This window comes from Gekko japonicus, unplaced genomic scaffold, assembly GCF_001447785.1.
Source record: "Gekko japonicus isolate JY-2015 unplaced genomic scaffold, Gekko_japonicus_V1.1 scaffold2301, whole genome shotgun sequence".
NCBI classification, from domain to species: Eukaryota; Metazoa; Chordata; class Lepidosauria; order Squamata; family Gekkonidae; genus Gekko; species Gekko japonicus.
The window spans coordinates 187,213-199,499 of record NW_015175433.1 but is presented as its reverse complement, the minus strand read 5'-3'; the positions used below and the strand labels follow the sequence as shown (position 1 = coordinate 199,499).

At 44.8% G+C, this 12,287-nt stretch overlaps 1 protein-coding gene across 1 annotated transcript in view; it reads right to left on the bottom strand.

Annotated features, from left to right (window-relative positions):
• The window catches only part of EXOC2 (exocyst complex component 2), a gene marked incomplete at its 3' end in the record, with an annotated part of 147,817 nt that overhangs the window by 93,177 nt on the left and 42,353 nt on the right, over positions 1–12,287 (bottom strand). Inside the window, exons 6-7 of the mRNA XM_015425843.1 lie at positions 6,801–6,914; positions 3,745–3,869 (exon numbers count right to left, since the gene is read on the bottom strand). Coding sequence (XP_015281329.1) covers positions 3,745–3,869; positions 6,801–6,914 — 239 coding nt within the window. The remainder of the gene's footprint in view (positions 1–3,744; positions 3,870–6,800; positions 6,915–12,287) is intronic.

Below are 12,287 nucleotides of genomic sequence, written 5' to 3'. Positions count from 1 at the left end.
AAATAGAAAGATACAAGAAGCAGGACCCATGATACTCCAGCCTCCAGCAGTAGCTCCCCATTCAGGAGGAGGAAGCAGCCACGGGTAAGCCTTTTCCTGCCCCCCCTCACCAAGCACCGAGGCCTGAGTGGCTCCCAGCCGCCGGCCCGCCAAGCCTCCCCCCCAACAGCGGCAAGACAGTTCCCAGTGTGTTCTCTGCGCATGTGCAGGGAACGCTCTTTTACTTTTGGGCGGATTTAAGTATCCCCCGTATAGGGTTTTTTTTAGCTTTTCAGATTTTTCTGCACACCAAGTATGCAGGAAAATCTCTCTGCCTCCTATGTGCCCCCTTTGTACGGATTTAGATATCCGCACAGAGGGGGCAACTTGGCTATTAGATATATAGATCTTTTACTGGCCCACCTTAGGCTGGTGAGAGGGCATGGAATTTTTTCCTATTTCAGTATCAGACTAAGTAGATCCAATAAAAGATGAACCAAATTTATTTCATGGTTTATGTTGACCTGCTCTCCTGGAGAAAGATCAGCTTCTGCCTTTTCAGGTCACCCTGTTGGCCAGACAGGAGTCCAGGAGCCAAAGTGTTTTTGCCACATAAACCGACACGGTCATGAGTGACTTCATAATAAGGTTGGTGCTATTTTAGCAGCACCGCTTTAAAGATCCCAAAGAGAAAGGCAACACTTGGAACTTTTTTTTACTTAAAGCATTTTTAACCCACCTTTCTCTAACAGAAGACTCAAGGAGGGAGTTCTCATGAAACTACGGGCAAATTTTTATTATACATGCAATTAAAATGTGATAGGATTGTGAAAGGCCAGAGAGAATAGCTTCAGGGACTTGATATGCCTCACTGCATCCCTGTTATGTTGCAATAACAGTATTAAAAATGCAAATTTAGTGATTTCAGGTATACCAGGATGCCTTTCTTCACTGCTTCTATTGATGTCACTATACCATTTTTGTATGATCTTGAGCCAAAGCTGGAGGGGAAGACATGGATGCTGTCATTCAGAAGACTCCCCAGATGTAAAGAGTGTCAATGAGATGAAAAGCACGGGATAGACATGCCTAATCCAATACCCTTCTTGGAAGATTAATTATGAAAAAGAGCCCCAGCCCCTACGATACCGGATCAACACAATATAATAGATAAAAAAGTGAAAACGTTTTAATTTATTTTAAAACATTTTGATTTTTTAAACATAAAAAACAACACGATAGATAAAAAGGAAAACATTTAGGATTAATTACAATGGCAATATTTCGCTGTTTCAGTAAAAGGAAGAAACATCCACCTCTTTTTCTACATAGTCCAAACACTCTAGACGAGTCCAAGGAAGCTAATTTTAAGTTCAGATGTTGCAAACACCTTCTCCACTGCAGCATACTCACCCTCCAATTCCACATTTCCTTGCACAAGAGAAACGTTAAAGGCAATTAAAGCCTATAAATGCAGTCACATACTGTAAATGTTTCACAAGCACAAGCTTACATTTCCGAAATTTATTTCTTAACACAGTGATCATCCAGGGTCATTTCTCCCCCACCCCCCCGACATAGTCTACACATCTCAGTGGGCAATTAGAACTCTTGGATTCAAATGGGGGGGGGCATTCAAAATTTGGAGTTTTAGGCAGCCCCCTTTCTCCCTACTTGAGCTGGCTTCCAACAGCCAGTGGAGGAGAATGGTTTTATGTTGCTCATCTAGCCCTGAAGACAAAAATCACACAGCCAAGATTTCTTCCCAGGTTCTTTAAAAAATAAAAGTGGCATACAGGAAATAGAAATCAACCAGAAGCACCTTTCCACATGGGGCAAAAGCCAACAACAGCAAGAACACTGTTCCACCCATGAAATTACATGTATGCACACCAAGACAGGAGACATTAGGCTTTCTGGAAGTAAACAACAGAGAAGGCACTGCTGAAATAGTAAGAGGCAGTTGAGAAATTAGTCCTAAATAAACCCCACCCACCACCAACTGGGATCTAATAAAAATTCGTACTTTTTTGAGAACCTGCTTTCCCCTACATATTTCTATAAATACAAATGTCTTGTGTGGAGTGTTGTTCCAGTGTCCTAATTTTTTACTTGTGGTGTTTGTGTGTGTGTGTGTGTGGGGGGGGTTGATGAGAGTGTCAAGTACCTGATGGGAAGCAGCGGATTAAAAGTGAAGAATTCTATTGAGGTCTTTTTCCAACTCTAGACTGTGCCTCCCCGACCTGGACCGTCCCGGTTAGCCCAATCTCATCAGATCTCAGAAGTTAAGCAGGGTCGGCCCTAGTTAGTATTTGGATGGGAGACCTCCAAGGAAGGCAAAGGCAAAACACCTGTTAGACTCTTGCCTTGAAAACTCTACGGGGTGGCCATAAGTCAACTGAGACCTGACAGCGCTTCACACACAGAGAGACTGAGCCTTCCTTGTATCAGAGGGATTGTCACTTTGTCACTTTCCCTATGCTGTTGGAATAGGGTTGCCAAGTCCATCTTCCACCCCCAGCGGGGGACTTTGGGGGCATTCCTGGAGGGGGCGGGGCATCCCCGACGTGATGACGTCACGTTGGGGACGTCCGCCACCCCCCCCCGCGTGCCGGATCTCCAGAAACGGCAGTTCCCTGCACTTAAAGGAGCCGGTGTTTCCCTTTTAAATGCAGGAGCCAGCGTTTCCCCTCTAAGAGCAGCCGCGTTTCCCTTTTAAGTGCACGAAGCTGGCATTTCCCTGCAAGCCTCATCTCAAGCGGAGATTGGGCTTGAGAGGAAACACGGGCTTGGGAGGAAACACGGGTTCCACACACTCAAAGGGAGAGAGAGGGGTGGCTGTGGGTGTTGGGGGCAGGGCTTCCCCCTCCGGCCATCTGGCCGGCGACAGGTAGAACCCCCCCCCAAAATGGGGGACCCCTGGCAAACCGGGGGGTTTGGCAACCCTATGTTGGAAACACAACTCTTTCCTCCTTATACATTACTGAACATTTTCCAGTTGATCCTGATAACTGATTCATACAAGGACTCTCAGTTTGAGAGACCTGGTCCACACGGAGGTAATTAGTATAACACTGTCTAGATATTTAATTCTCATCAAATAATCACTCTTTAACTGGCATACAAATTCTAACTGAGGGCCAGTTTGGTGTAGTGGTTAAGTGCACGGACTCTAATCCGGGAGAACCGGGTTTGATTTCCCACTCCTCCACTTGCACCTGGCTGGATGACCTTGAGCAAGCCATAGTTCTGACAAGAGCTGTTCTTGAAAAAGAACAGTTTATGTCAGAGCTCTCTCAGCCCCACCTACCTCACAGGGTGTCTGTTGTGGGGAGGGGAAGGGAAAGGAGTTTGTAAGCCGCTCTGAGACTCCTCTGGGTAGTGAAGGGCGGGGTATAAATCCAATCTTCTCTTCTTCTTCTTCTTCTTCTAACTGAATCATATGAAGAAGCCAGAATAATCTAAACTGCCACGGTGGACTAAAATGTGCATATGGCAATGCCACGGTGGACTAACTCATGTGGCAATGCCGATCAAAAGAATGAGCTACAGTTTCTGAGTGGCAAACAAATTTCAATGTTTTGGCAGTTGTTTTTCCCTATCGATTTGCACTCCGTCTGACTTTTCGGCACCCTACTAGCAGCCTCAACCACCTAAAATATATTAAAACTTGCCCAAGTCCATTTCCTTCCTCAGTGTTTTTGGAGATCACTGCATTAAAAATTAAACGCTGGACATTCCTTTCATGTTATTCCTAATGCTTACCTGACAGGGCATCCTGGGCTTCAAAAAAGGTACTGAGACCCCCTTTGACGTAAGCCAGACTTCCCTCATTTTTCTTGTTGGCTTGTTTCTTCAGATGCATTACTGCCATTTTGAGCTGATCAAAACTGAAAGTGGGGGTGGGGGCGGGGGAAAAACAGGTGGTATTTCTCCAGTAAACATGGGATTAAACAGTAAATATCAAGCCCTCAAAGATCACACATTTAGAAACAGTAGGACAACAGTCTGCTAGACTTTCATTTCTCTCAATTACAGCAGCTTCCTGCTCAGGTTGAAAGCATACCTATCGGGTTTGCCAACCTGTGAAGAAACCTGTAAATTATCAGGCCATCATGTGACAGTACAACCACATACGAATAACATGGCTCTGTGAATTCACTTCTAGAAACATTTGGAAGCAATAAGAAAAACGAAGGCAAGATAAGGATGTTTACGCAACAATTGGGAATAGCTGGGTTCCCCCCCCCCAAGTAAAAAAAAATACCCATATTCAATTTATCTTATATGAAAGTAAGACACAGGGTAATGAACAGTCGATTAACTTTTTTAAAATGACTAGACTGCAAACATTTTAAAAAAATAATTAGAAAGAAATTCTCCATTCAGAAAGGAGGACTGGGGGAAAACCCCAAAACAGATTAACAAAATCACCTTTGGTTGCATGATAGATAACAACAAACCCAGATGCCATTCATACATATCTTTCATCTCAAGGTTGCTGTTACTAGTCTGAAACAATAATTAGATCTTTGCCTTTAAAGATTTTGGTTTTCTGCCCTTGTACTTTTGTTTATTCTTGTCAGAATGACAAATGTTCTTGGTTCAGCACACATGCCAAGATGAGGGATATTCAATTTAAATAAGTAAATATATAATAATGAACTCTGACTAAGAATTATGGCTACTGTCTACAGGATCAGATTATATGCAACAAAAGGAAGAAACAGTTCTGCTGTTTCAAATATGAACGAATGGTTACCACACTGTAACGGTGATGGGAAAAGCGCCATCTCTGATATATGTATCAGTGGCAGTAACTTTTTGTTGTTCTCAAGTCACAGCTGACTTATGGGAATCCCATGGGGTTTTCAAGACAGGAGACATTAGGCTTGCCAAGTCCCCCCGGGGGGAGGGGAAACCCCTGCCCCAGAGGCAGGTTCCCTGCCGCTGGCGGATTGGGCCCCAGGGGGAACCCCACCCCGACGTGCGCGTCACACGGAAGTGACGCGACCACGCCGGGCACACTGGGGGCGGGGCCACGGTCATCCGAGGGAAAACTCTATGGTCGTGGCCCTGCCCCTAGCATGCCCGGCGGCGTCACGTCCCTTCCGGGTGACGTGCGCTCGCTTTAGAAGCTGGACAGGAGTCCCCTGCTCCGGAGTAATTTACACTTGGCAACCCTAGGAGACATTAAGAGGTGGTTTATCATTGCTTGCCTCCGTATCATGACTCTGGTATTCCTTGATGACCTTGTTTTCAAATACTGACCAGAGACGACCCTGCTTAGCTTCCGAGATCTCAAGGCAAGATGTTCAAGGGTGGTTTGTCATTGTCCGCCTCTGCGTCATGACTCAGGTATTCTTTGGCAGTCTTCCTTTCAAATACTGGCTAGGGACGACCCTGCTTCGCTTCCGAGATCTGATGAGATCGGGCTAGCCTGGGTTATCCAGGTTTATATGGCCATGGTCAAAGCAGCTAATCATCGACTTTTTTTAGCACAAAATCTCACTATTAAGTTCATACCAAACACTGCCTGGAATTCGTACTTTTGTTCTTGTTTTCTATTCCAGTAAAAAAAATAGTTAGCATACTTATTGATTCCTTTTTTCCGGGGTATTTTTTATATGTGTGTGTGAGAGAGGGGGGGTGCACCTGGAAGTCATGGTGACCTCTGGTGACTGACCCCTACTTAGGGTTGCCAATCCTCACTTGGGGGCAGGGGATCCCCCAGTTTGGAGGCCCTCCTCCCGCTTCAAGGCTATCAGAAAGCAGGGAGGGAAATAGCTGCTGAGCACTCCATTATACCCTATGGGGACCGGTCCCCATAGGGTGTAATGGAGAATCAAGCCATGAGTATCTAGGGCTCTGGGGGAGCTGTTTTTTTCAGTTAGAGGCACCAGATTTTCAGCATAGCGGCCTGGAGGATATTCAGAGACGTGGCTGAATAAAGCCTGCCCCTGTCCTCCCAGCTACTGCGATTCCTCGGAGGCCTCAAATTCAAGTACTTGCCAGAACTGACCCTGCTCAGCTTCCAAGATCTGACAAGATTGGGCTTGCCTGGGCTATCCAGGTCAGGGCCACAATTATTGATTCAAGAACCAAAAAGGTAAGGAAAAAAACCTGGTGGAGAGCCAATAGTTAAAACCTCATATAAACTTATTATAAGTAAAAAAAAAGTATTTATTTTGAGAAAAGTTAAAAAAACATATAGCCTCATTAGCAATTACAAATGACAAGTACACAAGGAGCAGTTATTGTGACCTAACGTGCTTCGGCCCAATCAGGCCTTCTTCAGATGTCAAATAATATGAGGTACATATAAGCTCATGTTACAAAGAAATGTCAATAGTGGACCAAAAAAGGAATGCTGTTAAAAAGACAGAAAGAAATGGGTTTTAGATGTTATAAAATGTAATATGATGAATTTTGCTTATAATATGGTTGTAAACCCCTATGTTACAAAATGAAATGAATAGACACAGGGCAGGAATGTTTATGAAGCCTCTTAAGATTAAATCTTCTGTCCAGTGAATACGCACAGGTGGTAAATGGTGTTACTTTTGAGAGTTCCGGCAACTCTTTTTCCAAACCCCCACCTGACTTTATGTAGCAGATTGTGCTGCCTGAACTAGGTACAGATCTAAGAATAACTGATTATACTCTCAGAGATGCAATCTATACACCTGATTATACTCTCAGAGCTGCAATCTTGCCTAACTGAACCAGCACAAATGCAGCTATTGACCAACAACCACTCTAAATACAAATGGCACCACTGGACATTACTCAGTGTTAACACAAACTTCACCTCTACTAACCTGGTTGCAGAATGGTTCTCTATCAAATACCAGGCGGCAGAAAAATTTTCACTGGTAAAATCGGCACTCATGCCAGGAAACAGAGCTTCCAGTTCCTTTGGAGGAAACCTTCCCCTGAAAGAAGAACAAAACCCGCATATGAGTAATTTATGAAAACAAAGGCTACAAAGTGCTGGATCTACACATCGCGCTATCATAATAATGTACCTCCTTGATTTTCCTGCGCGAACAAGACAAACAGAGTGATTACAACAGAGCAGTATCCAATGAGGTGTAGATCCAGCCAGAAGCAAAGGTGCTCACACTCTCATGCTGTCACAAAACAAACACCCAACCCCCCCATCCCAGCCATTTAAGTAGGGTTGCCAACCTCCAGGCAGGACCGGGGGATCTCCTGGAATTAGATCTGACCCAAGCCTGTAGCCACCGTAAGGCATTTGGGGGCAGAGCCCCACCACAGATGAGCCCTGCCCCACCCCAGGAGATGCCAAGCCCCCAGGCCCCCCATCTTGGTGAACCGTGCCCCTCAGCCTGACGGTGTTTAAAGTGGTGTTTAAAGTCGTAATAAGCAGAGCACACCTGCCTTGGTGCAGAGTATGTACAGTTTATTATACAAATATTTACACAGTCCACAGGAACTCAGCATTCGGCTGTTAGACCGACAAACTGCTTCGCCAGGCAATAGTAACCACATAGGCAGTCGTAGTGAACATAACTGTACACAATATTTATTTATTTATTTACTTATTATTAGATTTATACCCTGCCCTCCCCCACGGGCTCAGGGCGGCTACAACAGAGGCAATTGCCATAACGACTAAAACAACATCAAAACAATCATTAAACAGTATAAAACAGTCATTAAGTGCGGTGCTCTTGATGTACAGGTATACAACCAATCACAGTACAGTACATTACAAATGCCGAGTCATAGTGACTCCTTGAAAGCTGATGCAATTGGCTGTCGTGTGACCTCAGAACTGTCAAGTTAGATCGTACCGGTCTCAGTGACTGCTGTCATCTTGAATGGCATCACTCTGTATATGCCAACACACCCCTGGCCCCTCCCTGCTCTTCCAGGGAAGCCCCCCCCTTCTGGTCAGTTTCACTCCCCACCTAATAGCTGATCCCTGGGGAGTGAAACTGACCAGAAGCAGCAGAGCAGCTTCCTTTTCTTAAACACTTGAGCCAACGCAGCTCAATCTGCTTGAAGTACCTTGCTGGAAGTAAATAGTCTCAGAAGGGTGTACACACTTTGGCAAGGAGTTCTACCCCTCCCCTCCTTCTGCCGTATTGGAAGGTTGGTATAAGAAGATCCCCTACTCTGAAAGGCTGTGCACATGTCCATTAAAAGAGACTGAATCCACAGAGCATGTGATTTTTAGCTGCCTATATTATAAGGCGACTCGTGAGGAGATCATTACTCTATTATTGGATAGGATTCTTGGTTTTAATAAAAAAGCGTACACACTTTGGCAAGGAGTTCTACCCCTTCTTTCTGCCATACTGGAAGGTAGGTATAAGAAGATCCCCTACTCTGAAAGGCTGCGCACATGTCCATTAAAAGAGATCGAATCCACAGAGCATGTGTTTTTTAGCTGCCCGTATTATAAGGCGACTTGTGAGGAGATCATTACTCCATTATTGGATAGGATTCTCGGTTTTAATAAAAAAGCGAAGCTTGATTAGCATTTATGTGATGAGAACCCTAGGATTACGTACCAAGTAGCCAAATTCTGTGTGTTAATACTTAGGCTATGCAAATTGTATCATAACCAGGTTTAAGTTTTATTAGATGATGTTTTATCCTATAAATGTTTATTGTATAAACTGTAAAACTGTTTATATGTTTGGTCAAATGACCGCAACAATAAACAACTAAACTGATTACGTAGAAGAGGATCTCGTGTTGCAACCGAAATGTAGGAACTGGACCGAAGCCTTAGTGCATGCCGAACCATTCCTCACTCCCCTGATCTAGGTTTCCCTTTATTTTCTTTCTTCCTGGGGGGAAAACCCTGACCAGTAGCTTGTTTTTATTGTAAGAAAGAACACAGTAAGGAGTCCAAAGAACAAGGTAAGCTAACAGCGTTTTAGAAGTCACAAGGAAAAGAAGACAGGGCTTTAACTTCAGAGTTAAGAGCAGCCCAGCAGTGAGAGATGGTCGAAATGTAGGAACTGGACCGAAGCCTTAGTGCATGCCGAACCATTCCTCACTCCCCTGATCTAGGTTTCCCTTTATTTTCTTTCTTCCTGGGGGGAAAACCCTGACCAGTAGCTTGCTTTTATTGTAAGCAAGAACACAGTAAGGAGTCCAAAGAACAAGGTAAGCTAACAGCGTTATAGAAGTCACAAGGAAAAGAAGACAGGCCTTTAACTTCGGAGTTAAGAGCAGCCCAGCAGTGAGGGATGGGAATAATGTTTCCTTGACTCATGTTACCACTGGGAAACAAACAAGCTGGTTGCCCAAGTTCTGATGTTTTAGTAGAAACCTGTGTACTTATGGGCAATTCACACAAGAATGATCTGCAAAATCAATACCTTAAATAGTGTACGCGTGTGGGGAGGGGGGGGTTAAGCAGACACTGAACACATATTTGTAGGCCACAATTCAAACACAATTCCCAATGTGAGGGGGCCATGCTAGAAGGCGTACAATCAGTGTTCCTTCTAAGCTGCGTACCTGAGCGGCCGCTCATTAACACAGGAAGCCCCGCTCAGCAGCAATCTGGACACCTGCAGGGTCTTGCACTGCCCATTGCCCATTTTAAGATTACACCGGTTATATTCTGCTGAGGATGTGAACTGCTCTGCTCAGTAGGGAAAAAAAATTAGAAGGAACATTGGGTACAATTGTGATCCTTTACTGTGCATTGCCTCTACACCCTTCTCCAAGCTGTTTTGGACACAACAATTTGAACCTCCTGATTGCTGGAGCCACCCAAATACTGCTGACCAAGAGGTCTGCAACACACACCCCATTTACTCCACAGTTTCTTATTCTACAACACATAGTAAAGACGACTTACAAGTATTATAGGCATGTTAAGAAGCAAAACAGCTGTGTGGTAAATGTGCATGTATATGAATATTGATCTTTCAATCCTTAAAAAAGTTAGACACATTGATGTTTCTTGCTCTTTTCGTCTTTCTATGAGAATGAATAATATATGTAATATTATACAATGAACAGATGTATATTAAACTCTAAATAAAACTTAAAAAAATAATAAAAAAAAGAGAATGAATAATACAAAAGTGTCAAGCAAACAATCACAAACTCTTTGGCTATTGTGTAAATATCATTGGTTTAAAGTTATGCGTTAAGGATGATGATGATGATGATGATGATGATAATGATAATGAGTGCTTCTTCTATCAAAGGTTTGAGAGCCTTGGCTGTAACATATTTAACTTTGGACACGCAACACAAGGAACAAATAGCAGAGGTTAGATAGCAAGAAACCAGAAATATGATAAATCCATAAGACTAGACTGGCCAAAATAGGCTGAACAGTATATACATTTATATGCAGAACAATGTCTGTAATAGGAATGTCTACCTTCCAAACCCCTCATGCCTTCTTATGGAGCCACAACTGGCTAATGCAAACATCAGCTAGTGGAGTTCCTCCTTGCTAAGGAGTCAGAATTTGCATATGCTTTGCATTTTACCATCTGTTTTATGAATTTTGCACGAGGGTACAAAACACAAGAATCCTTTATCAAGTCTGAAGGGCTCTTAAAAAGTGGCTTTTAAAGAAAATGGAGGCCAAGATACTTAGGAAACTTGACTTTTTGCCCATTATCAATTTCAGTGCTTACAAAGGGCCAGTCTTAGAAGACACACATCTCTGAAAAAGCACACTAAAGAGAAATTATGAGTAATCAATATAAGATGACAACAGGACCGACAGCATTGGATAAATTTCCATTAATATAAACAAAACAGTGTTATAGTAGTTGGCTTGATAATCAAAGCCTCGCTCGTCAGATTGACTGGACCAGAGACAACTGGCTCCACTCACATAACGTTGTTTTTATTACATTCCGTTGGCAAATTAATTCCCAGGGACTGACTTACTATCTCAAGCATCGCAGGCTGACTGTAACAGTACCAATAGAGAGGTTAGGAAGTCTGTTGTCATAGTTGAGTGGTGAAAGCAGCCATACTGGATGGCAAACGTCAGCCAGTAACCAGAGACTATGCTGACAATCCTGGAAAATGCCAAGGGCTGTTATATATCTAATTTATCATAAAAGCAAAATAAAAGTGTCATAGCAGGAAAAATTACCTTCAAATGCTTTTCTTTTTTGGCAGCCTTCACTGGCAAGAGTGTGGGGGGCGGTGGCTTTGCACTTTTGGCAAGCTGGCATACGCAGAGTTTACTAATAGCCAGTTCAGACATGCACGCAACCTATCACTCGATTATTCAGTGCACGTTGTATGAACACCCAACACCGTGGCTGGGCTGATGGGACAGGACGTGAAAGTCCTGCAGGTGACACTTTTGGTCCCCAAGTGCCCATTCACGTGTTGAAGTCACCAACTGATGCCGCATTCATCGAGTGCTGAGCATTCGTATGAGATCCAGCTCCCTGCCCCTCCATTGAAAACCATATTCTGAAGGTGTGAGAAACGGCTGCGAAAGGGAACAGAAGCCATGTTCCCCTTCATTTAAGAGGCCCCCCCACCAGCGTTTCATTGCTCCCCTTTGATACTAACCTGCCTTAATCGGAATCGGGACTGAGGGTTGGGGGGGGGGACACTTGGTTCCTGAAAACTGCAGGCCAAGAGCTCCAAGCCCTCCCTCTGGGATCGTCATGCAATCCAGACATGTGCGACTGCAGGATGGCCCCAGAGAGACGGGGATGCACAAGCGGACGGGGGGCGGTGCTTCCGAAAAACTCTGAAACCGACTCATTCCCCACGGAGGCTGCCCCCTCTGGGGCTCCGTGGCTGGGGCTCACCTGGTGCGGGTAGAGGGACATGCTGCCAAAGCCACCAGTGCCCAGTGGGCCCCACTGTGGCCCTGCTGGGCGGTCCGCCCATCACCCTTGGGAGATGCGGGAGCAGCTGGGCACCGGTGGCTTCAGCAACATCTCCCTCTACCGGCACCGGGTGAGCCCTGGTCGGGGAACTCTAGGAGGGGCAGCCTCTGTGAGCAACAAGCGGGTTTCGGAGCCTTTTGGAAGTGCCCCCCCATCCGCCCATGCAGCCCCAGGGGTTGCCTGAGTTTCCCGGGAGTCAGGTAGAAAAAGAGGTGCAGGAACTCATTAGCATAACTTATTTGCATATGCCACACCCCCTGACATCACTGGAAGTGTGTCAGAAGGCAACACCCACCGCTCAGGTTCCACTGGACTGTTTTCGATTGCTAGCTATTGGGGGGGGGACGTGCAGATCTGTCCTCGCAGAGGAGGGAGAGCTTGTACCTGAATAAAACTTGGTCTCAAAGGTGCCACTGGACTGTTTTGGACCGGGGG